This window comes from Osmerus eperlanus, chromosome 17, assembly GCF_963692335.1.
Source record: "Osmerus eperlanus chromosome 17, fOsmEpe2.1, whole genome shotgun sequence".
Classification (NCBI taxonomy): Eukaryota; Metazoa; Chordata; class Actinopteri; order Osmeriformes; family Osmeridae; genus Osmerus; species Osmerus eperlanus.
In genome coordinates this window covers 6,306,375-6,334,184 of record NC_085034.1, presented here as the reverse complement: position 1 = coordinate 6,334,184, position 27,810 = coordinate 6,306,375, and the positions used below count along the sequence as shown (strand labels likewise).

Genomic DNA, 27,810 nt, shown 5'->3' with positions numbered 1-27,810 from the left:
CTGGGATTGTTATACCACTGGATGTACAAATTGTGAAGGCACCAGAGAACTAAAGACAAACACAGATCTTGTTTATCTTAAAGATGAATCATTAGGTGTTGTCTCATCAGGCAATATAGTTTAGAGTGGTTTAAGAGGTCTCCTAGCTTGTGAGAGTACATCAGCATCATCTGCTGGAAGCTCGGTATTTAACTTCCCTCTGCTGACTGTCTAGAAGGTGCACGGATAACCAGTCATCAGGACCAAGCCCATAAATCTACTCATGTAGGCCCGGGTTAACATGCCATGTTTCAGAAAACGTCTCACGTAAAACCTGCTTAACGAGCCGTGTTTCAGAGGCACGTCTACACTGGTTTTGTCCCCTGCTGTCCCGCCATATTGAAAGCACATGACCATCTCCAGTGCCTCTCCACCTCCTTCAGGACGTCACCGTAACTCCGCTTCAGATGTAAACATATTGGGCATGGATCAATTTTAATGGCTTTAATTAAAAAAATACAGTCAAATGTGAAAATATTCATTTGTGGCCTCGTGTTTGAAATTCGGTTGAATAATTTGGCTATGTTCATATTTTTATTTAATTTTTTCAGGTTGTCACCATATTGAGACATACTGAAATACATTTGTAATATCTATTGTGTAATTGGCAAGGATTTCTGTAAATGGATCTGTAAATATTCTGTTTATTATTGGTGCACACATCCCATGCAAAAAAACTAAGGCATGAATACTCAGATTTTCACATTAGACTGAATGGCACAAAGGCATGGTAGGCGTAGTTCCTGTTGAGAAGCAGTCATCATTGGGCGTGGACCAAAGCCCCTGCCCCTTGGCCATAACCAAATCCTTTGGGTCCAAAGTTCTTGGCATAGCATGCTGGAGAAGCAAAGAAAAACAAGTCTAAACAAACAAAATGTTTAGCAAACAGTTCAATATGTCTGTTTAATCAGCATGCTTCTCTGTTTAAAGTCAGACCTTTGTCTGAAGGATAAAGTGTTTATCGTCTTGGAAGAGTAGTAAACAGCCTTGTTAGATGATTGGCCCTTCGTGAGGTGAGCGAACTAAGAACTAACTGTACGAGCTCTGACTGGCATGCTGTGCTTGGTGAGGTGTTTGGATAAAGATATGTGCTGCCATGTTTTACTCATCAGACCAAGGTTCCATGACAGTACAACATGTATCCACCAATGAGCAGGCGGAGCAGGGGTAGTGTTGGCATATATTGTGAAGGAATTTAAAGAATCCGCATTAATGTTCAAATCAAGTCCAACCTCTTTGGACATAAAGATCCATATACCCATCTTAAGCCTCAGAATATGTGTATGTATCTTTAAATCTCTTGTTTTGCTGGAACATTCCAACACCATCATGTGAGTGATATCTTTTGTTTAGGAAGTTTTAGGGGCAACATTACAACATGGACAAAATACATTGAAGTTGACAGAACGTTAACAAAATACCAACCTAACAAGATATGGGCAAAACAGGATGAGGCTTGTTATTCAGGTTCAGTCTTTGATTCTAAACAGGCTTGACCAGTCTGGTGTCCTCTGACACATTGATAAACACTCATTAGCCCCTCTATTGTAATAGTGCACTGGTGTGGTGTCGAATTACATAACAGCTGGTACATCCAATACCGTCACTGTTGTTATGATCACGTAATGATAATCTGTGTGTTTGGCCGAAACAATGGCATGTTTGTACAGTACATCCCACAGTGCTGGTGTCCAGGATTAGGGGAGATGTTGGGAGTTTTGGAGTGTCACCTTTGCAGTAGATCTCGCCGTCTTTCTCTGTCTGAGTGGTGGACTCCAGGCTCTTCCCACACTTGGCACAGCGGAAACAGTTTTTGTGCCACGGCTGCAGAAGATAGGGATGGGAAAGAGATGACCGACTGTCTGAACAATGGGGAAAATAGTTTCTATTCATTCTTAACCCTCGTGCTGCCTTCGGGTCACATGACCCAAAGGTTCATAACGAACCATCGTTGTGTTTACCCAATTTTACCCCATACAAAAACAAATACAAATAATTTTCTTTTAACCATTCCAATGTGGGGGGTCTGAGACAGCCCGACAGTTAAAAGAAAATGCTTCACTTTGTTTTTGTATGAGGTCAATTTGTCACAATACGACGGTGGGTCACAATGACTGATGGGTCAGAATGACCCGAAGATAACACAAGGGTTAAACAGTATCATACTTATGTGAGCAAATTACACATCATATTCTGGAGCCATAGAGCTGTGTATGCTTCCTTAATGAATATACCACACGTACACATCTGCTAGAGAAGGAGAGACCATAGGCTGCTTTAGAGCCAAAGAACCTCTGCCTGTATTTGTGTGTGTGTGTCTTTTACGGCTTCTGCTTACAGTCCCAAAGTACATTTTATAGCCAGCTACTTAAAAAGCATCATTCAAATTCAGACTTCATGAAAAACCTTTTGCGAGAATAGTGGAATTTCTTTCATTAATATGAAAAAGGGAATCCGTCCAACTCTCCTCAGAACTGTATGATACAGCCCCCCGGTTTCAATTGTTGTGGGGTTACTGTTCTGGATCCTGCTGAGCCTTAACCCCCAATCCTTGCTCCTTTCCCCTGTTCCAGCTCTCAGACGCTGGGACACTGACTCACCTTGCCTGCCCCTACGACCTTCTCCGCTGCATAAACAGAATCCCCACATCGCGCACACTTCTCTGAGCCCCCAAACTTCTGGGCAAATTTCGAGGGGTTGGGGTTGGTGGTGGGTCTGTGGGTCTGGGTCCTGGAGAAACGCACCACAACAATAGCAAACAAATGACACAGCTGTAATAAGACCGTTTTGAAGCTCCAGATTGGACAGAGGCCCCAGCCCTCACCTCTCTCTCCCCACTTAGTTGACACATAGGTGGGAAAGCTACAAACGCTGGGGCCCAGGGGTTGGAGCCCTGGAGCGGAGCCTAACCAAGGGGAATGGACCCTGAATGGATGTCTTTGTGTCCCGGGGGACAGCAGGGGAGAGATGAGGGTCAGCAGGGCTGCCCAGGAGCTATGGGTTACATAATGGAGCCTTTCATAACAACAATCACCTGACACAAGGCTATGCACTCTGCGAATGGGTGAACAGCCTTGTGTGTGTGTAGTCTTGGAGTACTGATTATTTGTGTGTGTGTGTGTGTGTGTGTACGGGCTAGTCATCATGGGGATGAAGTTACTGGTCACTTTAACTCTGAAACAACAGGAAGCTTGTCACTGTGTACAGTATGAGTACCTAATCAGGGTCCATTCCCAGGCCTCTTAGCCCTTCGTTGAGGGTGTAATGTAATATGATGGGTTTGATCCTTCAGTCTACAAAGTGTAGTCTATTAATCCATCAGACTTCCATTGCAAAGTGAATCAAGAAGCCTGATTTTCAACTCACTGTCTGAAGTGGACTCGAATACATCCTCCAATATACCCCTGTTGTCATCCCAGAAACCCCATAGACTAGCACGCAGCCAGAGCACACAGTACAGACGTGTCTCTGACTCAGCTCAGAGACACAGTGAGGTGACAAGACGTACTCCTCTGGTTTGATCCCCAGCCTCTCTCCTCGGTCCATGTTGAGTGTTCCGGCGCCCTGGCCGTAGCCGTAGCCTTTGGGCCCGTACTTCTTCCCGTAGCAGGACTTGCAGTAGATCTCCGTGTCGTGGATGGCCAGCGTGGTGCTGTCCAGTCCCTTCCTGCACACCACTGCGAAAAACCCAAGAGGACAGCGATCAGTGAACCACAATGGCCTTGTCTCCTCGAGGAACAGACGCTGCCTTGTGGGTTTGTGGACACTGTGGCCTCCCTGGCGTGGTCACTAACTCCTCAATTGTGAACTTAGTCTCCAAATAGGATATGTTGCTCCTCATTCCAGGAAGAGTTGACACTCATTTGAGACCATGTAAGGAAACAGTGCCTGTTTGTCTAGAGTTCTGGGACATTTCTTTTCAGATTAATGTTGTTAAATCCAATCAGATACCAGGTGAAATGTTCAATTGTTGGGCTGACTCCAAAGCAAGTGACCTACAGTGACTCACAGACTCATCTGCCCGCGCTGATCCCCATGACAAGACGTGGGTTCAAATCTACAGTATCTATAACTTAGCAAAAGTGATTAAACACACCTAGAAATGATTTGGCTCTCGTGCGGAAAATCAAAAAGGGAACGAAAGGGAGACAGGGACAGAAACGGATACACACACTTTCTCCACTCATTAGCTTTTCTCTGTCGTCTCCGAACAAAGCAGCGCTTGTAGGGACCCCAGAAAAAGAAACTCGTTTTTGTATGAGCCTCGTTGTTTGACCATTGGAAAGCAACTAAAACTAATTCAAAGCATGTGCATGGTGTGTGCTCCATTCAAGGTCTTTCAATGAAAACCTCTTTACTGACATTTTAATGAAGTTCAAGAGCAGGGCATACACACAACTAACTCATGGCAGGCAGAACTGTGCACAGAGTGACCAGTGGAATGAGATAAGCAAATACATCAGTGCAAGTATTCATGTGCTATGGTTGGCATGATGCCTATGATAAGTTTTATGATCATACAGTGAACTGGTTTTGACCCATCAGTAGGTTTACAGCTGAGAATGACGTCTATTTTGACCTGACTCTCCCGCGCCTCCATTCTGAGATGGGTACTCGCGTCATCTTGTCCTTTCGAAAGACTAGAACATTCTAGAACCTGCAGTGAAAGTTTGGGATATCCCGGCACAGAAGATCTTTGAGGAAGATGTCTTTAGGAATGAACATGCCAATGAAATGAGCCCAACAAACACAAGGTTTTACTCACTGCATAGGAAGCAGCATTTGTGGAAGCTCTTGCCATCACACTGCACCTCCTCAGCATGATACACCGTGCCCTGGCAAGCGCCACACTTGTTTCCACCTCCCCAGTTGGGCATTGTCGTTGTTGTGCTGCAAAAAAAAATAAAAAATTAACACATGAAACAGAGAATTCAGTAAGTTAGGAAAAAAGATGGGTCTCCAATGGTGGTGGAAGTGGAGGGGTCAGTCCTTCCTGTCTGTCTGAGTCAACGCAGCAGTGACGCACCTTCCCGAACCTATGAGATACAGTCAAAAACTAAACAATGGACACTGTGCAGCAGGAAGCACATACAGACCAAAACAAGCCATGGGGTTTAAATCGGACCACAACAATGGAGGACAGGAATGTATGATGCACTTCACAGTGGTTTTACAATGTCATAGAACAATGTGTTGTTTTAAGCCTATGGGATTTGAATTCCAATGGTCTTCAAACAATGCGTGAGTATAAATACTGATGTGGCCACACTGGAGACTAAAATTGAAGGCTGATCAAATTTGTACGATCATTGGTTATGGAGTCTGTCATTTGTTTGCCGTTGACAGTCTACTTCAAAAATGTTCGAGGAGACACATAAAACGTTTAATTAAAAAGCAAGTCTCTCATCTGTATTCCAAGAAAAGCGCAGACAAGACATGATGTCACCCGCGGAAGAAAAACGCGGTGTTTTTCATTTTCAATAGATAACTAAACCACGAGTTTAGAGCAAGTTATTAATCAAGTGAGACGATGGAACCTAATAGCGAGTTATGACAGACTGTGTGGCAATGACGAGCCCCAACATGAGAGATGATCGGTGGTTAGCGTTCAGGGGCCTCATCTGTCTGCATTCCGAGAACTGTGCCCAGTTCCCTAACCCCATGTAGATGATTGACACACAACAATGTTTTACTACCAATGTTGATGAATTTCTAATTATTGGAGTTATGGTTAAGATCATGTTAAATAGGATGTGTAGGCTACAGCAAATGCTGAGCTGAAATGTTGTCTTCAGTGTTGTTGATATGCAACAAGTATTGCACCTGTGAAAATAAAAGCATTTTGATCAGCAGAACCAGGATAGGTTATTAATTCTAATAAGGCCTGCGAAAGGTGTGACTACGTCACCAGTTTAGCTCAAGTAGCGCAGGTGTGTCGTTTTTTCTCAACTCGGCTCTAGATTCACCATGATGGTAAGCCCAAATTTGACTTTTGAGTTACAAAACGTTGAATTTTAATGTCATAAAGCAAAATTATCTTACCACTGCATTTCCTTCGATGGTGTGAATTGAAATGACATAAAATTACAACGACACATTTAGAGAAATAGAGACTACAATAAACATTAATCTAGGCTATCCATATGGACATATGTCTCTTGGACAAAATGTGTTTTAACTTTAGTGGGCTACATCTAACAGTTTCGTGAAACAATATTTTGCGCAAGTAAACACAAATCTGAAACTATACCTTTACAAATCCGTTTGAGTATCACCGCAATTAATTCCTTGTACGCGCCACACTGTTCAAATGGTGATATCCGTATGTTCACTTGAGTCCTGCGTATACTTACTCAGCAATAGCCGGACTCGGTATAGCAAGTCATATTTGAGCTGCTTCGGTAGGAGGGAGTGGTTTTTATCAGAGGTGGAGTTCTGTAATTACAAGGGCCTTCCTTTTTACGTTACTGTGTTGTTTGTAATCAGTGTCTTTTGAAATGTCAACCATTCTACAACACCCTATCCTACTATTAACAGAAATGTGGTTCTACGCGGACCATACGGGTGTCCATAATTTACCTTCTTTAACTCTTTCATTTCTAGACTTTCAAAAGTTCAATACTTGATGAAATTAGTGTGTTAACAATATTTAAACTGGGTTATTTGAACAGTTGGCTGATGACAGGTCTCTATAGGTTTTATGAGTCACACACCTAATCCACATTGAGATTTCAAAACACACTCTTAAGGTCCAATTTCAAACCTGTGTAGCCCTTCTGATCTTCCCGTTCAGTTACATGTGAGATGAGCCTTGTCCAACCCTGATTAAAAACAGACTGACACATGCACTGGCCAGAGGAAAACTCAAGGATATGACAGCAGATATCTTAGATAGTAGGCTTAACATTACACATTCCCGGGCACCACTTTGAAATGTAAACCATACTTTTGCAGATGCCCCCCCCCCCCACCCCCCTTCCTCTAAACAGAGAACTTAAACTGTCTGTGTAATAAGGCCGCAATAACCTTTCTGCCTCATTTTTACTTGTTAGTTGAATGGAAGTGACTGATATACTCAAAACCCTTCAGTACTCATTCAACTCAATTATAAAGTAAGCAAAGCACGTCTCAACCTGGGTTTCAAGTCTTTAGTGAATATTCTGCGTCAGGTCTGTGGATGGGTCATAATTCATTTATTTAAACATAAAATGGAACGCCTTTAATAACTTTAGTCAGGGACGGGACATTCATCACGTAGTTTTGCTCAGTGATGATAAATGTCTTACACACACGCACACAGCTCTCTGATCTCTCTCTGTCATCCCCATGTGTCAGGCATATTAGCAGGACGTGTACAGCGTGATACAAAGGGGCCTATCTGTCGCTTTGGATAAAGACATCTGCTAAATGAATTGAATGTACATGTATGTTGTTAGTGGGTGAAAGATTCCCTGTAGTCGGCCTCCCTCTGCTCTGGATGATGCGTCATGTGTGAGTCTGGGTTGAGCGGCGAGGGGAAAGGCATGGCCTGCATTGTCAAATAAAGGACAATTTACACAGTGTCATGTTCTGAGAGGTCAGACCTGGGACAGAGGAGGAAGTTAAGGAGACTGTTTGGGTGTTTTAGTCATATACAGTTTAACTCTTTGTCTGGCTCATGGTGTCACACCACGGTGTTAGAGAGGACAGTGAAGACTGTAAGGAGTGAAACGTGCCTCGTAAGCAAAACAGGGCTGTTTCTCTGGTCCTGTATGTGAGGATGGAAACAGTTGGACTGTCGGACAAGTGAGTTTTCTCAGCTGGAAGGCAAAAGGCAGAGACTTTGGACTGTGAGAGGATGGGACAAAATGCCGGCCAGTATGGATGTGTGTCAACAGGTTTCAGTGCGCTGTCTGAATACTGTTATGGAGATTAGATTTGAAGAGCTGCCTGTCAAGGTTTGCTCAGTCAAATTGCAACCGTGTGGTTGTTTGATAAATGGATTACACATTTTAATTTACAGTTACAGATAGACCACCAAATAGGGAGATATCCGCACACACGGTTGTCATGGCAAAGCACAAGCCAGAACTTGGCTGGTGGTGACCCACAGTGTAATGCATGACAACACACAGGGAGTGTAGCGACGTGGTTGAGCTGGACTCTTTAATGGAGGGTGGAACCCAGATAAATAGCTCTGAGGGGGTGGAGGCTTGATAGATGGCAGATTAAAGACTTCAATCTAAACAGATATCTGTGATTATGTTCCATTTAGTACCCCGCATGCTACAGCTAATTCATGACTTGTGTTTACGTTATACACATTTTATTTCTGTAGATAGCTTATGAACTTGGAATGATTTTGACGCCTCGCAGCATGGTAAGTGCCGATGTGTGTTCCGTTTCCAAATGCTCACATTTTTCATGAATTAGAGGCTAGATCGCACAGCTCACACACGTTTCTTAGCATTTTGCAAGGCTATAAACAGTGTTTTACTGGATAGATGGGTTCAAGAGGTCTGAAGTTCAAATGTCATAGTAATTGATTTTATAGTCAATCAACCAGTGCTCATAGTGCAACTATTCATTGGTCTCACTTCTAACATACTGGACCTGCACAGTCAAATCTGGCTTCCAGCTCAGGGTCTCTCAGCTGACCTACTTATCTATGTCTGTATTTAGATAGTATGTGAGCAGGCTTTGGGCTATGACACGGAACCCAAACATGAAGCAATTTCATAAGATAATATCTGCACATTTAGGATCACCAGAGAGATGAAGTTACATCGGCACAAACCGAGACTCCACTCTTGACAGTTGGCTTTGTCCCTGTGCCCCACAGCAAGGAGGTTGTAGATAGAATTCTCATAGTAAGAAATGTCATTCAAAAGAATTTTGGGAAAATGAGGAGGAGGACAGAAAAAACGTAAGTAAAATGGATGAAAAACAGATGGGTCAGGTAACATGGCCTCTTCTCTCTTGTATAGTCAAGAAGCCCTGAAACTGTAAACCTGAGATTGAGTCCCCAAAACCACACGATCCACACTAGTGAACATTCAACTGTAATGCTGTATATTCATCACAACTATGTTGTTGTTTATGCGGCTGCTAAAAATGTTTCCTGTCCACAACTCATAGAAAGATCTCCAGTCCTCCAAGAAAACAATGTCATAGTTGGCTTATGTTGTTGAACACTTCCTTGCAATACTAAATAAAGTCTCCCTTGTCTTGTTTGTATTTAGTCCTGATAGTTGCATGTTTCCTTCAGAAAATAGATACCAACGTCAATCTGTATTTCAGCTCCAAAGTATTTGCTTGATGTAACAAGTTTCCTTTCAATCACCTGGGTCAAATCCCTGAGGTCTAGCCATGAAGGATTTTGTTTTCAAGAAATGTAGCCTTCTAGGAAAACAAACCTCTCACCGTTTCTCATCCTTCATAATCACTCTGGGATCTACGCACAACAATGAAACCTGTTCTCATTGTCCAAGTATTGAGATTTGTTTTCATAAAATAAACAACTCTGCACATTTTCCAACCACATACATACTCCCCTCACAATCCTAGGGATTGTTTTTCCATCTTAGAAGTTTACTGTCAGGGATAACTTAAGTCGTCTAACACTGTGTGAAAATCTGCCCCAGATTTATCCTGACCTAAACACACTTATTCTGGTGGTTGTTTTTCACAAAACCAAGCACTTCATTAATGGCCTTGGGCCTTCAGGAAACAGCCGTAGGCAATTTTCACTGTAAAGATTTACAGCGCACGTATATGACTAATGTCTGTATTTGAAGCGTGTCCCAACAGTAACTATACATAATATTGGTATTCATAAAGTATGCAGAGGTCCATTGAGTGCTGTTTCTCATTTACTGGGGCCTGGAAGCCATACATTAGATTTCTGGAGAACGGAACAGCAGTGTTTGAATTTGAGAAACTGTTAAAAAGTCATACATTGTTGTGATTATGCCAATGCTGTAGGGCAGGGACATATTTTAATTAACAGGCTCTCTTTGGCTGTAATGAGCCTCAGATTGTTGGTCCAACCATGTCAATTTGTCCATCTGCAGTTTACGATGTCATTAACGCAAATGACCAAACAACATTGTATTGGCAGCAACTCATGCCAGGTTTATTACATAGGATATAAAATACCTGGTAGACAGAGGCCCTGACAAGAAGTGCTCATGAAGCCTGCCTCCTCTTCTGTCATTTGATATGCTTGGATTATGAGCAAGAAGTGTTCTGATGTCGAATTCCAGAATAACATGCCGCCCTCTCGTGGTCAGAACAATGTCAGTGCACATGGCATTAATCTTCAGGATGATAAATACATTTGCGAACACTCAAACAAAATGAAATGCATTTAGATTTTTTATTTATTACAAAAGTTTCAGATGCATACAGAACGTGTTTTTTGGCCCCATAACATACACAGTAGTGCAGCTAGTTAGCCCAGTTAATCACAGTTCAAGTATTGTAATATCAGAAAAGTTCATTTTTTTGTTGAGAAGCATACATTTAACTATTGTAACTAGCATTGTAATTATTATTTAAAAATACAGAAAGCAGCATTAAATTAACATCCTGCATTTCAATGGAAGTAATGATTATGACAAATACTTGAATACAATATACAAAAGTAATGGTAAAAAAAAAAGCTTGTACATGAACTACACATCCACGTTTCAGTTGGATGATCTGCACCAGTTGATGTAGCTCAATTATCCTCAATTTGCATGTGTAGTTTCATGCATTTACAGTACTGAGAGTTCCCTTGGCCACAGCGAATGGGACACACAAGTCCTTCAAGTATGGAGGAGCTTCATAAAGTCATTTTCACATTTTCACTCTGCCCTTGTTTTCATAAGCTCATGCACACCAGTCAAAGAAAGGCATGCCAACATTTGGTCTTTGTCACATTCAACGATTTTCAAACCTGCATATTGCTCTTAAAGTGAACCTGTTCATTAGCCTTCATAGCCAACAGCCAGCCAGCGCTACTATAGAAGAGCACAGGTGAGTTTGGTCATTTAATTCAGATTTAATAATGACTAAATCATAACCATCTATGAAATGTGACGAGAGGGACATTCAACTCCCTGTGACCTATAATCAACTGTTACGTTTACTCACAGATACAGTTTGGATTCCCGAAGGGGGTCAGATAAAAGAGGCATGGCTCTAGAATCAGATGTACATTCTTTAAATACTTAGTGCTAAAAAAATAAGTCACTTCGTAATGTGTTGCATTACAGCCGTGATACATATATATTAACTAATTTATAAATAACGTTGGGATATCATACGTTTCGTGGAATTAGGTAGCTCAATTATGTGTACGGGGGTGTGGGAGGTAAGGCTGAAACTCCAAAATCAAGTTCGACTCAGGGATGCCTCCCACCACAGGAGGGCGACATAACACAGTCTCTCTGAGTCCTCAGACAGCATTCATACAGTCTAATAGTTAGGCACTTTAAACAGGTACCGTACAGACCAGCATTCAAATACCAGAACTAACAAAGCACCAGTGGTTTTCGAACCCCAAACAAAGGTATTAGAAGTGTTTCTTCCTCGTTGGTGCATACTCCAGTTCCCATGGCTCTCTTAGCAGCACTGTTAGAAGGAGGCATGCTCAGTTATGACCTCACCATGTGGACATGGTTCAAAATGACCCTGAAGCTCAGAGGCAGGTGGCTCCTCCCTTTTTCAGACACCTCCCAGGGCTCTAATTAGCCGGTTGGTGACCGATGTCCAGCCTCCTCTGAGCGGATGCTCTTCGGCGGCCGCCGGAGGCCATGACTACATTTCCCAGAGTTCCCGGCGTCTGGAAGAAGGATCCTCTGGCGACAGCCTCCTTGGGAGTCTGAGGGGTCTGGAGGGGGGAGAGGGGAGAGGTTTAACCACAGAGCTAGAGCAGTACATCTGCTCTGTATTCTCCCCCTACAACAATAATCACCACTGACAGCCAGATATCAGTTAGACAGTATTTAACACCCCCCCCCCCCCCCCGCCATCCCACAATCCCCTGTCCCAAATACCAGGCTTACGAAATAACACACATTCTTCAGCACAGGATCAGTTTCATCTACATAAGGACTAAACTTTGGATGCAAAAGCAGAAAGCCCTTATTAGAAGACGCAGACTGTGTGTGGACCTAGGTCTAGGGTTATAGACCAACTGGGCCGATGTTTGAAGAGCTGGGAGGAGATTTAAGGAAGAGAGAAGGGGCTCGTGGACAACTCTGATCTGGGCCTCGCAACGATGTACACACGGCCATTAATAAGCCCCCCCTCCTCCCGCCCCAGGTCTAGGGAGAGTGAGAGGTATTCTCAGAGGCGTGGCAACGTCATAGGAGCTATGTTGGGATGACACACCAGGGCTGGTAATTGCCTTTTAATGATCTCAAGATAAATGAACCTCTGCAGAGCAGGGAAATGGCTACGTTTTCATTTCTGGGTTGTTAATGGGACTGGGGGAAAAGGCGTGAGAACACAATCGCTGAGCCGGCATGAGGATATTCTGCTGGGATGATGAACGCTTTTGGTTGTCATCAGTTTTGCTTGTGGCATTTTGAGGCTGTCCAAAACCCAAAAGATGATCCATCACAATGCCGGCTTTAATCAGTACAGCCCATTTACCGACTGAATCCTAATTGGACGAGTAGTTTGTTTGTGTGAATATGCATGTGTGTGTGTGTTTGTGTATCTCACCAGTGGTTCTGTCAGGGGCATGCTAACAGCCTTCCTGGTCTCCAGGGGAGAGTGAGGATGTCCTGCTGCCGGCCCGTACGCCATCCTCTGCTCTGGGCTGGCAGGAGAGGGCGCCGACCCTCCGCACTCTGGAGCTCCCGGCACAGCGTAGTGCCCGGCACCCACCATGAAGTGGGCGGGGGAGACCACGGCCGGCACACTGAAGCTGGGGCTGGCGTGGCCGTCAGCGGCCGTGGCCTGGAGGCCGCCGGCCATGACGGGGTAGTGTGGGAGGGCGGAGGGCACCAGGAGGTAGGCCATGGTGGGCACACTGCCAGGGGGCAGGGCCAGGCTGCTGGGGGTCTGGCCAGAGGACAACAGGAAGTTGAGACCTGGAGGACGACAGAGCAGTAGGATTAACCAGACAGCTGTACAACATGTCCGGTTAGGGTCACACTTCTATCATCCATATTATATATTGAAGTATACAATACTATTATCCATACTAGTATAGATATGACCATACTAGTATATACTACTGTACTATTAACCTTTGAGGGTTAACGGCTACTCTGGTAGTCTACATAGAGGGTAAGGATGATAGTCGTGTATTCTAGTGTGGTCACATCTATACGAGTGCACTAAGCAAGAGTCCTGCCAGGTAAACTGAACATTTGTATTTTTCTTGCATCCAAAGCGATGTCCAGTGTTTGAACCTGCGGTGTCCTGATCGAATGCTCTCCCCCCTGGGTTGATCGGGCAGGGTGGACGTACCTGCAGAGTGGGGGACGTAGAGGTAGTGTGAGGGCTGGCCCAGCTCGCTGGGGCTGTGTTGGCCCACCTCCCCGTCTCTGGCTGCCCAGGAGGAGGACGTGTCTCTGGGCTCAGCGGGCTGTCTGGGTGGGGGTCTGGGGCTGGTCAGCGGTGAGCCTCCAGCCTCCTGGCTCCACCTCGCCTCTCTCCTCTGTGAAACAGGGTTCAGAACACAGGGTAGCCCGCCGTCAGGAAAGACAGCATGGAAAGAAGAAGGCAGCTCGGATGGAGGGAGAGTTAAATCAAATAAACACTCTTCCAACCAGCCAATTCCAGCCTTGCCCCCCCCCCACAGCACTGAGGCTCCCGTGTGGAATTGCCTTGCAGCAATCTGATCCAAAGTCATTTCTAAACACAGCCTTCTCAATTCAAGGTCTAATACTCCCAGTTTGGTTTCAACCCTGACTTCACACTTTATTTTACAGTATTCTGAACTTTAGAACCAACTTCACCTTCAATAGTACTCCCATTTTATTTTCAATAAATGTTAGAGGGATGGTTTTGGCTTTTGGAATTAAACATATCCTATACATCATCAAAATTGATATTGCCATCTAGTTTAATTACAACTGACATTTCTTCTACTTAAGCATGCAGCACTTCATAATTTAATTTAATGGTCTGCTTTCGGGAACCATTAACAGGATTTACCCAAACGTCGAGACAAAATTAAACTGAAGGATAGATGGCTCCTGTGGTAAATTCTATCATAACACTGCCCTTTGGTACAAAAACAAAATTTCCTATAAATCAATACATCTCAGTTTCATAATCTGATCCATAACATCCCTCCAGTCTTGAGGAACAGCAACTGAACATATTTATCACAAAACATAAATGGATCCGTCCCCCGAGTTACGACTTTCACCTTCACATGTACTGAACTGCTAAAACTCATTGATGAAAATTAAACACACACACACACACACACATACTCCTCAGAAGTTGGAGCCCAGTGCAGCCCAAGTTCCTTCATAGGATCGTTTCCCCTCAATCTAATTTGGAGCGGATGTTTGCTGGTGCAAAGTCAGCTGTGTTCCTGGCAGAGGACACAGGCCGTCTCCAGCACGCGTGACTCACTGCTGGTGACTAACAACCACGCTGGGAAGCGTCGCTCTGAAGGAGCTCGTGACCGGCGACGCACACAATGCCCGGTCACCGTGGCAACCAAGCCTGGGCGCAGCGACAAACGCCGGGCAGCGTCGCTCCACCCCGTCCCCTTGACAGCTTGTGTTGTGGTCCGGTCACCATGGCTGCTCCACACACGGGACCTGGCCTGGCTCACACACCGACACACACACAGCTGAAGAGGCTGAACACCTGGCCCCCTCATGCAAACTCACCTCCTCACTATCCTCAGCCCGGCTCGACTCGACCTTGTCTTTCTTCGCCGACCCCTCCCCCTCCTCCTCCTCCCTCTGCCTCTTCCCCAGGAGGCTCTCCGGTGACCTCTGACCCTCGGGGATCCTGGGGCGGGTGTCCTGCGGGGCGGGCCCCCCGTACAGCATGACCACGGAGGGCTGGGAGAGGCTGGTCAGGTAGGCCAGGCGGTGGTGCGGAGGGAGGGAGGCGGCGGGGGGCAGCGGGCCGAAGGGGCCCTCCGTGTGGAGGGATACGGCTAGGGGGGCCAGGGGGGGGGAGTGGAGCTGCGGGCTGGGGGTCCTCAGTCCTGGGGTGGTCTGAGGGCTGAGAGAGGGGACAGAGAGACATCAGAGATCTTACTCTCTCTCTCGCAAGGGGAGGATGTTCACATCATATTCTATATACAGTGTATGTTCATCAAGACCAGACGTCTGTAGTAAAATATTCCCTCCCTGCAATTTGGAAGCGGCCTCCCCCCCTCTCTCAACTCCCCCTACCCTCTATCCCTCCTTCCACCCCCCCCCCCCCTCCCCTCTTCTCAAACCCCTCAGCACATTTGGCCTTCAGACTCCTGTGGCTTGGCCACCAGAGTGGCCCGCTACTGCAGACACTGCAGAACCCAGCCGTCTATAGTAGCAACACCATAAACCATCAGCCTTGGAAAATCCTCTCTTCAACTCACACAGAACGCCTTGCCTAAAGGCTGGCACCGGAGCCAACACACACAACTCTTAAGAGAAAATGTAAAGTTAGATGCTAAGAAATGAGCCTCTCTGGATTCAATGACTGGGGAAGTTGGTCAAGTGATTTTCAATTTGTGTGGGTTTCAGAGAGCCTCAGGGAGCCTATTAAAAGCCTTGTCTGGAGCCTGGGGGGCTGGACCTCTGGACGCATCACTTCCTGTTTCTAATGTTCTGCTGTGTTGACTCAAAGACAAGCATCATTAAAACTCTAGATCCTATAGAATATCAGGCTCATTTTATGGAACACATTAGCTATGGCTTCTAGTTTCTATATCCCAAGCTACAGTAAAGAACAGACTGCTGTGTTTCAACAATATGTGTGTAAACATCCCTGACTACCAATGTTGTACCCTCAAGTATGCTTGCAGTTCCTAGAAATGCATACGACTATCAGCATTTGTATCGCTCTTATCAGTATTTTGTATGTATTTTTGATAACGCCGCCTCTGTAAAAGATCCATTTCCTCCCAGTCACCAACAATGTGCTCGACAAAGAATACTCTATTGTACTCTACTTCATTGTGTCCAGACGGGAGTTCTGACTGTCAGTGTGTGCATGAGGGCTCACTCACTCCGCGGCGTTTCCAAACTGCAGGCGGCACACAGCGCCGCTGCTCGCCGTCTTTCTGGAATAATCCACAGGCTGGGACGGGAGTCCTGGCAGGGTCAGAGGGTGACACGCGGGTGAGGACAGATAGTCTGACACTGAACCGTACTGAGGTGGGAGTGAGGGGACTGCGTGTGCTCACCTGGGGCCTCCCTGCGCGGGCTGCAGGGGGCGGAGTTGACGCGGCGCCGGGCGGACGAGGAGGCGGACGCGACGGTGAAGGAGGCGTGGCGCGTCATCCTGGGCTGCCGGACGCCCTGCGGCGGCCGTGTGTCTGCGTGAGACGCCGGCAGAGTAATGCCCGCCGCGGCCTCAGAGTCACCTGGGAGGGGTCAGAGGTCAGAGCCGGTACACACGGGAGGGGGGATGTGCTCATGCTCCGTTCTGCATACAGAGCTTAGTGGACCAACTCAATGGAGCCGATGCCTGCAGTGTACAGTAGGGATAAGTAGATGCAGCTCAGTGGTTAGAGCATTTGACGGCACATCAAGAGGTCCCAAGCAGGGACTTTTATCACTTTGGATAAAGTGACAGTGTCAGCTATACAATAAATTGCATTGTTATGTCATCCAAAGGAATTTGAGTTTGCAGTTCAAATGCTCTGACCACTGAGCTGTACCCATCCCTGCCATACACCCAGCTGACGGTGGTCTGGGCTCGGAGACGAGCGATCATCTCACCATCGCTGGTCTGGAAGTGGGTGGGTCCGATCCACCTGAAGGCCGGCTTCCTCCCTCTCTCCTCCCTCACGTGCACCTTCTTGATCAGGTCCAGGCTGGTCAGCACGTTGGCAATGTCATACAAGCGCCGCACCTTGGCTGAGGGCGGCACAGTTCGCCGGTCACACATCTTCAAGTCGCAAGGTTATTGTCATATGAATGTTAGTTATTGGCAATGAAACACTGGATTTTCTTGGGTTCCACCAACAGTGCAAACACAGTCGCTTACTCTTGTACTTGCTGTGGCTGGCTGTGTCCTGGCTCTCCTCGATCAGGATCTTGGCCGCCACGTCCAGGGTGACAGTCTGCGTGCTGGACACCAGGAAGAGCATGACGAACTTCTGACTCATGATGCGAAGGGATTTGTCCTTCCTCTTGCTGGCGGTAGCTACACACACACACACACACACACAACTCATATTACAATTCCATTTGAAGTCTTTTTAATCTCAGTCGTAGATATAACGTGCAACTGAAACTTTAGGCCGGCTATTTGGTTTCCGCCTTTTTCCATGTTTTTCAAGAGTAGGCTCAAGCCCCCAGTCCTTGTGTTCTGGGTTGTTTCAGGACATACAGGTGTGGTTGGTCAAACAGGCTCTCCTTCAGAGGCCAGATCACATCCTGATTGTGAAGCCTCTCCCAGAGTGAGGGTGCAGAGGGACGGTTAGCCCCAGGAGCTGGGAAACCACCCATTGTTCTGACAGGAAGGGAGGGGGCAGACCTAGCTAGCTCTTAGCTGGGGCTAACCCTGTAAGACCCTGTGTCACAGGGATGAGTAGAGCTCAGAGGTAGAGTATTAGACTGCAGATACAGGGTCGCAGATCCTTCAAATCCCCCTCGCCGTACAATGCTTTGGATGAAATGGTCTGCTAAATGAATACATGACTATTACAGCAACTATTAAAGGGGAAGAGTAGCTCTGGACTCAAGCTAACGACTGGCAAACTGCTACCTCAGGCCCAGCCACGGTCTATAAAGGCTTCGTAATGTAATCACCTCCCCAGAAGAGGCTCTTGGCTCTCTCTGGTGTGAGGCTGACCCATTCTCCCCTGACAGAAACAAAAACGATTGTCAATTACACTTAACCGCGCCGTTCATCGACGCGGGGCAAGGCGCGGGGGAGTCTAGTTTTAGCCGTCATCGTTTTAATTACTCCACGCAGCGAGGCCGGCAGGAGCTAATGGCCCAGACCATTAGAACCCAGTGTTCATTCAACAACTTGTAGTCCAGGAACGCTTTCCGTCAGCCTTTAAGCCCAAGTAAATGAGAGCATTCCTTGTAGTCATAGCGATGCCAGAAAATGGACCCCTCTCTCTCCTGGTCGTTTTTTCCATTACTGGGGTTATTTGCGCTGAGGTGTGGCTATCGACATTGGGCCCCTGGTCAACGTACAGATCAATAACAGGTCTCCTAACTTGGTGAAAGGGAGATGAGGGGGCCTTGGGAACTAATGTACATATTAACTAACTATCTGCAAACAAACACTGATGTTCAACTGTTAATAACGACACTGGAGCTAAGTGATGTATTAGCCCGGGAATACAGATGCTCACCCTTCATTTGGCATTTACTTACTTAGACACACACACACACATACACACACACACACACACACATACGTCAACTAGAGTGAGATCAACATAAATCCCATCCCCAAAGACATCGAGGCGCGACCTACGCAAACATTCTCATCGACCAAACAAAGCCTCTTGCAGTCCCATCACCTTCCCCCCCACTCCTCCTCCCCTCCCCCTCTCACCATAGCCAGAGTCGGCGTTGCCCCCGTCCTCGGGGGACAGTGTGGCGGCGCTGGTCTCCCTGCCCTCCCTGGGGTGCTCCATGTGGAGGTGGTATCTCTGCTTCCGGCCCAGCGCCTGCAGCTCGGCCAGGGTGGAGGCCAGGCGCTGGCGGCCGTTCCACACGTACCAGTTCTTGGCCATGCGGCCCACGATCAGCAGCGACTCCAACACGTTGACGATGTCGTAGATGCGCCGGCGCTCCACGCCTGTCGAAACAAGGGACAGGCCGGGGCGACACATGAGGTCACATTCACCTTCAGTTACTGCTGGTCCCTGGGGGGATTCCAACCGGCAACCTCTTAATATACAGCCAACCGCTCTACTACTGAGCTACATCCATCCCCGGGGAATTTTTTTATATCAAGAAAAGATAGCAGCCATAAGAAACCATCTCTACAAATTCAGATACCAATAAAACCTAACACAGCTCATTACCTATTATAGCACCTACACTAGGAGTTTGTCATTTATATTGTTGTTTCCCCCCCTGTGCAGTTCCTCCAGTTAAAGAAGTGACAGTGGGGAAAGTGAGTCACGGAGCCAGGAGAAGCTGCCCCTGCCCTGCCCTCTTACCCAGGCTGGTGGCCACCTCGTCCAGGGAGATGTTGATTTCCTCGGATGACGCTGGGTAGTCGGGGTAGAGGGCCAGGAACTTCTGGCACAGCAGCCCCAGGCTCTTCTGCTTGCGGCTGGGCTTCCTCTCCCCGTCCTCCTCCACCTCGTCCTCCACCACCTCAAACTGAGCACACGGGGAGGAGCCCGGACAAGCGTGGTGAGACAATGACACACGACTACTGCACGAGATAGGAATTCACAATGCTCTAACAGTGCATCTCATAGATTTGAGGGATTATTCGCTTTCAGAAGCAGGGCCACAAGTTTGTCTAACCCGTAATATAGTATATGTCATATAACCATACATAATCAATCCATAACATATGGTATGCAAGGATAGATAACCATACATAACATCTGTTTTGTAGCTATATGACCAGCTATCTCCAAAACCATACCAAGCTCTCCCTCAAGGGGTGAACTCTGTCAGTATTAGGGTCCAGTGATGAGTCTGTGGCTACCTGACATGGCTCCTCTGCATCCCCCTCCATCTCCTCCACCTGTGGCTCGGCCATCTTGTCCCCCTCATTCTCTATGGGCCTGAATAGCGTCTTCTTCATCTCCCGGTCCCGGATGTCCGGGCTAGCGGCGCTGATTAGCATCTTGAGGTTAGCCGTGGGTGTCCAGGGCTCCGGGGCGGGGTGGGCCCGGTCAGGGTGCTTTATGGGGGTGATGTGGACCAGGTCTGGGATAGGAGCCCTCCTGCCATAAAGCAACATGGCTGCCGCAGGCTCACTCTTCAGCGGAGTGCCTCGTCTCCTCTCCACACATATGTTCTCCTTAGAATAGATGGGAATTGTGCATTTCCAAATTATTTAGGTGTAAATGTGCATTGAGGTAGGACTTACAAACGTGGTATTAACTCTAGAAAGCATTAATTAACTTTGTTGACAGTTTTTACTTATTATCAGACTATGTCAGTGTATTCTGTTACAAATGTATGTATATACAGTATATACAATGTATTTACCTTGTGCTCATGTTCACCTCCTGTTCCATCCAGGTCGACTTTGATATGCTTTGGACTTATGAGGTCTTTCAAACTTAGACATTCAATTTCCATCTGCAAAAAAAGTCACAGAAGCTATAACTATCGCATGAATACTGCACTCTCTATTATCCTACAAGCATGATATAATGTAATTACATTTTGTTTAATAGCTGGCCAGACCATTTACAAAGTCATAAGATCAGTCAGTGGACTGACGATTTTGGCGCAAATAACTTTTGCCCACCTAGCAAGTTGGTTAGCGTGCTAGCCACTTTACACACAGACCAGCTAATCTGGCAATACTGTGTCTTTGTGATATTGCAAGTTGTCTACACTACTGAAAAAATGATGTGATTAGCCACAAACCTAGAGGTATCTTTACTTGAAACATCTTAACTTGTCATATAGCTAGCGCTGTATGAGGATGCAATTTCTACCTATGTTCATTTCTGGTCAAATTCAGAGCCTTTGAAAACTGTATATGGCCAGCAGCAACTCAGTTTACCTGCTGTCTTGAAATAATTTGTTACTCAGTAATGGCTATTGCAGATCTACAGCTCAAAAACCTAAGAACATTTTAATATGTGACTACTCACCCTCACTGATATACAGTTCGATGTTAAAATCCCCAAATGTATTTCCAACCTTAGAGCTTCTATTGTCGTTTCGTGCAGTTATTTCGTTAAATCAACATAGCTAGCCAACTAGCTAATTTCCCTCTCTAAATTAAGCGGGCAGTCCTCAAATATCCCTCTGTAACAGACACTACAACCCTGCCGCTAGTGCTGGAATTGCATACTGATCAGGAACACAGGGACTGCATGCAAGATCACCCGCTAAAGCTTGTTTTCTGGCGCTCTCGGGGACCACACTGACTCCAGCCAATCAGCATCTACGCATTTTGCTGCGTTATTATTTCATCCAATGGTCACGGGGAAACAGACACGCCCACAGAGTCGTGTTGGCGGGGCTCTCGGCGCGGTCGGTCTCCTGCCTGCCTCTGTTTAAGAGCTTGGTAAAAGCTGTCAACTGTCCGGGAAATGTTAGAACGCCGTAATGAGCACCTTAGAAAGCCACATCAATGTCGCTAATCACACAGGCTTTGTTGGCGTTGTGAGCAGGAGTCAAGACCCTCTGTGGTTCTATCTAATTAGCTTGTGTGGCTCTAGTAACAGATGGAGCAAGAGGAGTGGCGCTTATACTACCTGACACACCCCGCGAAAACTGGAAATTCAAGGCGAATCCCGCCCTAGACTTTTACCCTGGTCTCAGAGTGCTGGCCCACACTGATACATAATAGTAGGCTACCGAATAACAATGCCGCCAAATATTGAACAGATTAATATGCAAACAGTTTCGATGATCAATAGTGTTGAAAATAACAGATGGCAAGGGCAACAGTGGCATTCCTTGTAGAAACCAATAAACTGTATAATATTTTCAAATAGTGTTTAACAGGTTTCTCCAAATCAGTCCCAAAGTCAGTCAATTCCATTCCATTGACCTCTCATATCTGAACTGCTGTTCTCCATATTTGCCCCTCAGTTTTTTCCATTATAATCAGAAACAGATGAACACACAAGGAATTTGGTTCCAGTCATTGGTGTCTCAAGCAATACAGACAATAAACATATTAATGACAAACAATAGACAATATACACGCAATATACAGATTATGTAGAAGACATAGTAAACATACTGTAAAGTGCACGTGTATGTTATAGTACAAATGTGTGTGTGTGTGACAGTTCATGGGCTGTGAGAAAAAGATTCCTTAACCACAATACTAAATGCATTGTGCAGCAGTAATGAGATGCGAACATCAGTTTGCATACTGATGAGGCTCTGATCCAATAGGGACGGCCTGACCAAACATCTCTGCGGTACCAGATACCCTCTCCATGTCACTATCAATTAGAGTCTACAATGGTGGAGACATTAATAATGTTGTTGTGGTATTGTTTCTGAGCACAGCACCAGAAGTTTGTTTGTGTAGTTTAGTCAGTAGTTTGTGTGTGAATATTTGTTCCCAACATCAAGACCACTTAGTGCAGGTGGGTGTTGTGTCCTGACGATAACTCAAACAAGAATAACATGGACGTAGTTAAACTGACAGCAGGCCACCAGTGTCCCCTTTTGTGACCTTCAGGTCACACTGTGTGGTTTTTTGGTTTCCTTAGCAACGCAGGCGGTGCAACCATCCATGAGGGCCTCAATGGAGCCTTAGCTGCTGTCTGAGACAGGATGTGAAACACAAACACTTTTCTTCAAGGGGCGGGCTATAAACACGTCGGCCAACTGTTATTGGTTGAGGGAATTACTTCCTCTATCTTTAACCTATGTCTAGCCTACTGTACTTCAGTTTTGAGACTGAGACAGATATGTGAGGCACTGTGTCGCATTCACATACTGCACACAAATGTTGGCTGATACGGCTTATCTCATGGACTTGATGTAGTAGGTCATATTTTTCTCATATAGCTCTTTGACTGTCATTCATAAATGTTTACATTCACTAGAGCAACTCAGAGAAGCATCCTGACATGGGGAGGGAAGACAAATCAAATCCCATTAGAGCCATTCACGATAAACAATCTCGTATTGAACCCCTCTCTCCACATTAACTTAGTCAGCCAACTTCGCTAAAAGCCCAGTGGCCTTACTAGATCAGTCCTAATTGAAAGAGACAACATTTCATAAGACTCAGCATTAGCGAGATGGTAGAAGTAAGTTGAGTCACTGTACACTCTGTTTAGCTTTCTGATATGAATTCAAAGTAGGTCTGCTGAGAAATAATAACATAAAATCATTTCTAATCATCTTTATTTTTGGCTACACATTTTAAGAACCATAAATCACTGTAAGCTGGAAAAAAAAGTGTAAATCCTTGTCTTGGAAACAAACACGATCATCTGTTTCTATGAGGCAGACCTTGGGTTTATCCAGTGGGAGTTAGCCAGCTAAGACTTTGCCTTGAGCATGGCCTCTGAATCACTCAGTCAGAGTGAACTGGCGGGCTGTCTATTGTCTTGAGAGTTGAGGGAGAGCCAGCTTAAACACACCCCAGCTTGACAGGACCTTGTTGTTCCCAGGGACAAGTTGAGACCTGCCCCTGTGGCCCTCTGCAGACACCACACAGGTTGACAGGGACTCAGCTGGGTGGTTTTGTTTGGGTCTGACCTGAACAGCGGATTGGTTTTTCACATTGTTCGCGGGTCAAGCCATAGGGTGGCAACAGGGTGTGGAGGCATGTAGAGACTAGGTTATGTAGGTTATAGGTCAATACAGTTATGTAGCAGTGAGGGGAAGATAACCCAAAACTGGCCAAGTGCAGAGTACCTCACAGACTCCATGGAGACCAAAAGATCAGCTCCTATCATCAGATGTGAGGCAGGTGTTGTTCTCAACAACGATTGACACAGCGTGTACAGTGTGTTGAATAGAGAGTAGTTGGGAGGTTACACTGCTGATTAGTGAGTGTGCATCTTATGGACTCATGGGACAACAGGAAAGGACCTGTTTTTCTCACAGCTGAATCTGGGAATCAACCTGGATGAGCTATCCAGATCCCGAGTGTTCACGAGTAATGTCAATTTGTTCAATTTCCCACCTAACAGGAATAACCATCTGTGAACAAAATCTTTAATAGAAACCGGTGTATGTAGACATCCTCCTTGGCAGCTCTGTCGGTGTTGTTTGGACACTAAAGGCAACCCTCAGGTGTAGATGTGGCCAGTCTCTAGACAGACAGATGGTGTGCAGACTGCAGTCACAGAGTAAAGGAGGGAGGGGAGAGCCGGGTAGAAGAGGGGGGAGTCTTTAATCACAGGCCCTGACGCTGGGATCATTTCCCAGTTGATATTAGCATGCTTACATAACACACCTGGCTCCCTCATCCCCCATGCGTCATATCAGAGCTTGCTGCTTACAGGCTCCCACCACAAATAATCCCAATGATTTAATCATTGAAGAGAGAGGGAAGATGCGCGCTATATTTCACCGTGCTTGCCATTCAGAGATAAGGGAGGTGTTCTTTGTTTGAGGGCAGCTGTTTTGGGACATGGAGTTGTCAGGTGAAGGAGTGTCCTTGGGGCGTTTACGATGCCTTTGATCAGTGTTTCAGAAGACGTATTCCCAGTGCTCGGCTCCTCCATTGATAAACGGCACGCTTAATTGTTTGACTCCCTGCCCTTCTCTCTTTCTCTTCCTCTCACCACCTATCTCTCTCTCTCACTCACTCACCCTCACTCTCTCTAGGGCTCTTTGACCAGATGAAAGATCAATAACTCCTAGGGATTTTGATGGTGTTTTGATATCCCCTCATCTAGATTACATCACCAGGAACATCTATCTCTTCCATACCTCTCTCTTTCTATAGCTCAGTCTCACTTTCTCTCTCTCTCTCTTACGCTCTTGCTAGCTCTCTCTCTTTCTTTCTCGCTCTACCCCTCCTTCTGTTTCTTTCAAAACAAACAGCCAATAAATTATGGATATGTAATGGGCAGCTCTATCTAATTTGGCTCAGGGCTTTAAAAGATAGAAAAAGTGAGTGTCTGGTTCTAGCAGTACACCCCCCCCCCCCCCCCCAATTGCATTTATGATAAAATAGTATTGATCGGGACCTTGCAGCATGGACTTCCTCTACCGGCTAATTTGATGAAATCTCCCAAATGAGTTCAATCCACCAGCCTTCACCCTTGGAATAGGCCATCAACATCTTTGTGAATGGGAGTGTTCAGTCTGAACAAACATTGACTTATGTTTGGTCCTTAATGGGGAGAGGGCTATTTGCAGATATGGAGCCCATGGGGTCATGCAGTTATTCTATGATGTAAATACCCTGGTTTGTGTGATGAAGGGAGTACAGTCTGGGGTAGAGAATGAGGTCGTTCTCCTGAAGGTGGAGCGTCTCGTCCAGCAGAGTGGCAAAGCTGAGCGCACGCTGCTCTGTCTCATATCCTCACATCCAAATAACTTGCTTACTTCACAACCAGGCAGCAAACATTTCTTGCATCTTTAAGCATGGATCAGTGTTGTTTACATGAATTTGCTAATGGAGCATTCTTTCATTGGGTTTCATGGAGAAAATAGAAGAGGAATACAAAGGAAAAGTGTAGAAAGTGGAAAGTGCACAGGAAGGCAAGAACAAAAGGAACGTTTATGAGTTGACAGAGAAAAGGAAGATGTCTTCCATGATGACTATGTTTCAGGACTGCCATTCAGCATTGTAGTTGGAACCTCGATGAAACAGGCTGTGTTTTTAGTGGCTGAGCCTGAATAATTTCAACTCTTTCACAGCCAATATGAACAGTTATTACCAACACAACACTGACTTGGCTGTGACCACAAGCAGTGGCCATTTCAGATAATGCCCTGGCAGCCTCTCGGATGACACAATGTTGGTCATTTTGTGTGTTTACCATAATGTGTCCTGTTTTCCTGTCAACACAGTCTTCTCTTTAAGTAGGTTGTTGTTTTCACTAATGCATTATGTTTACACAGGTATACCAAGGATTGGATGCATTTTTTTGGTTTTGTCAAGCACATGCTGAATCAAAAACAAGAAGGAAACATCGCGTTCAATTTGCTACTGGGTCCATGTAGTGCCTTTGTTAATTAAGGTATGTGATGTATTAGTGTTACAGTAATGGATGGTAAATGGTTCTTAAGACCAGGCCTCCATTTCACGACTGATTTACCCACCGCCAGAGTTTCTGTACTGAATTTCAAACACCTAGAGCCCCCACTGCATCTGTTGTTACCTCAACAGATGCAGCTGGGCTTATGTGTCCTCATGCTCTCCCCCCCCTCCCCTCTCTCTCTGTCTTTCTCTCCCTGTCACTCATTCTCTCTCTTCCTCTCTGTCTCTTCCTGTCTCTCTTTCTGTCTCGCTCTTGGCGTGGCTGCTTGTCTCCATCTGTCGCTCTCACTCTGTCTCTATTTCTTTTTCTGTGTCTGCCTCTCTCTCATATATGGCCGTCGTTCTGAATCCCTGTCTCTCTCTCTGTCTTTCTCTCTCTCTCTGTCTTTCTCCTTGCCGGTCTCACTGTCTCATGCGCATCTCTCTCTCCCTCCCCCCCCCCCCCTCTCTCTCTCTCTCTCTCTCTCTCTCTCTCTCTCTGAGGAGTCTGCTGGGAGGGTCTGTGTTTGAGAGATGTGTTTGTTACAGATGATGCAGCATCAGACAAGTACTCAAACTCACATGACAAGTATGCAGGCAAAACTCACGATCCTTCACCCATGGCAAATGACCATAGCTCTATCTCACATCATCCAATAGATGTGTGTTTGTGTGTGTGTGTTTGCATGCAAATGAGTGTCCTGCTGTTCAGGCACAGGTCTGTATGATGAGAAGGTTAATTAAAAAACTGTGACCTCACTTTTGATGTGTTGATTTGGAAATCGGTTGTGTCAGATGAATGACTCAGACCCACCAAGTTAACAGCTGGAGTGGTAGATGTGTCCCTCTCCTGTTTCATGCTGAGGGTGTGTGCATGTGCAGGCTGGCATGTGTGTATTTGTAGGTAGTGTGTGTTGTGCATGTGTGTGTGTGTGTCTGTGTGTGCGTTTGTGTGTGTGTTTGTGTGTGTGTGTGTATATAAATTTGTTTGCAGTCTAGGCTCAAAATAAACTTGTTTCGAGACATGGGGAATTGGGGTCTTGAATGCAAACAGAAAAAATTTGAAAGAAAATGAAATGAAGCACATAGAGTTTCACTGGCGGCCTTTTGGTTTTACTCAAACACTATTAATCACAAATCATAAATGTACTGTTGAGATTTAACTTCCTGGATCACATCAAGGAGGTTGTGTTTAAACCTGGTGTGTTGCTACACCTGTCCACCATCTTTGTACTAAGATAATTCTCTAAAAACATAATATTCTGTCATGAAACTCTGTCTCCACACAGAGACAGCATGAGCCATACAATCATGTATCATCTTCAACAGCATAACATCTACAACACCACGGTTTTCAGAATGACGCTTGCTACGGGGGGGGTGTGAAAGGTGGATGACATGACAGCGCTGCAGTTAAACGTGTTGTCTATGTTGACCACTAGGTGGCTCTCTCTTCCTCCGTCTGCATGAACACCATGCGCATGAAACTGAGGGCATGGCTTGTGGCGCAGTGCTTCGTGGTCAGGGTGGTGGTGACATGAGAGGGAAGACGTGACTCCTAAGACCTGAGTCTGAGCGCTGGACACCCCACACTGGGAAAGAAGTGTGACATTCCCTTCCGGAATCGATGATGTCGGAGGAGTTGATCTTGCCATGTTGATCTTGGTCGATGCATATTTACATGTTGAAAAGCCCTCGGGTGGTGTGCTAGATATCTATCCTTAAAGTTGGTCAGTGTTTTGCACGGAGAACATGACCTAATCATCTCCAGCCCTCTCCAATTATTTCCCTCCCCAAAATTCGCTCTCTTTTTTGGGGGAAACACAG

At 45.9% G+C, this 27,810-nt stretch overlaps 2 protein-coding genes across 2 annotated transcripts; both read right to left on the bottom strand.

Moving 5' to 3' along the window:
- Positions 1 to 663: 663 nt before the first annotated feature.
- On the bottom strand, positions 664 to 6,442 carry csrp2 (cysteine and glycine-rich protein 2). Its single transcript, XM_062482683.1, has 6 exons — positions 6,290 to 6,442; positions 4,805 to 4,929; positions 3,548 to 3,716; positions 2,640 to 2,769; positions 1,770 to 1,863; positions 664 to 876 (listed from the first exon to the last, which is right to left on the bottom strand). The coding sequence occupies exons 2-6, from the start codon at positions 4,914 to 4,916 to the stop codon at positions 800 to 802; spliced, it is 582 nt and encodes a 193-aa protein (XP_062338667.1). The 5' UTR covers positions 4,917 to 4,929; positions 6,290 to 6,442; the 3' UTR covers positions 664 to 799.
- A 3,855-nt stretch (positions 6,443 to 10,297) lies between these two features.
- On the bottom strand, positions 10,298 to 21,185 carry e2f7 (E2F transcription factor 7). Its single transcript, XM_062483571.1, has 13 exons — positions 20,960 to 21,185; positions 20,343 to 20,435; positions 19,834 to 20,151; positions 19,331 to 19,496; positions 18,718 to 18,963; positions 17,188 to 17,346; positions 16,920 to 17,057; positions 16,382 to 16,561; positions 16,205 to 16,289; positions 14,871 to 15,213; positions 13,489 to 13,678; positions 12,736 to 13,106; positions 10,298 to 11,896 (listed from the first exon to the last, which is right to left on the bottom strand). The coding sequence occupies exons 2-13, from the start codon at positions 20,433 to 20,435 to the stop codon at positions 11,750 to 11,752; spliced, it is 2,436 nt and encodes an 811-aa protein (XP_062339555.1). The 5' UTR covers positions 20,960 to 21,185; the 3' UTR covers positions 10,298 to 11,749.
- Between the last annotated feature and the right edge of the window lie 6,625 nt (positions 21,186 to 27,810).

Bases quoted from the DNA above. Each gene is read 5' to 3' on its own strand.
- csrp2 (XM_062482683.1), bottom strand. From the start codon at position 4,916: ATGCCCAACTGGGGAGGTGGAAACAAGTGTGGCGCTTGCCAGGGCACG. The intron at 2,770-3,547 runs GTACGTCTTGTC...GCGTTTCTCCAG, and splicing joins CTGGGGATCAAACCAGAGGA to GACCCAGACCCACAGACCCA. The intron at 877-1,769 runs GTGACACTCCAA...TTGCTTCTCCAG, and splicing joins CGGCGAGATCTACTGCAAAG to CATGCTATGCCAAGAACTTT.
- e2f7 (XM_062483571.1), bottom strand. From the start codon at position 20,435: ATGGAAATTGAATGTCTAAGTTTGAAAGACCTCATAAGTCCAAAGCAT. The intron at 13,679-14,870 runs GTGAGTTTGCAT...CCTGTTTCACAG, and splicing joins GGGCTGAGGATAGTGAGGAG to AGGAGAGAGGCGAGGTGGAG. The intron at 13,107-13,488 runs GTACGTCCACCC...GTCGTCCTCCAG, and splicing joins CTACGTCCCCCACTCTGCAG to GTCTCAACTTCCTGTTGTCC.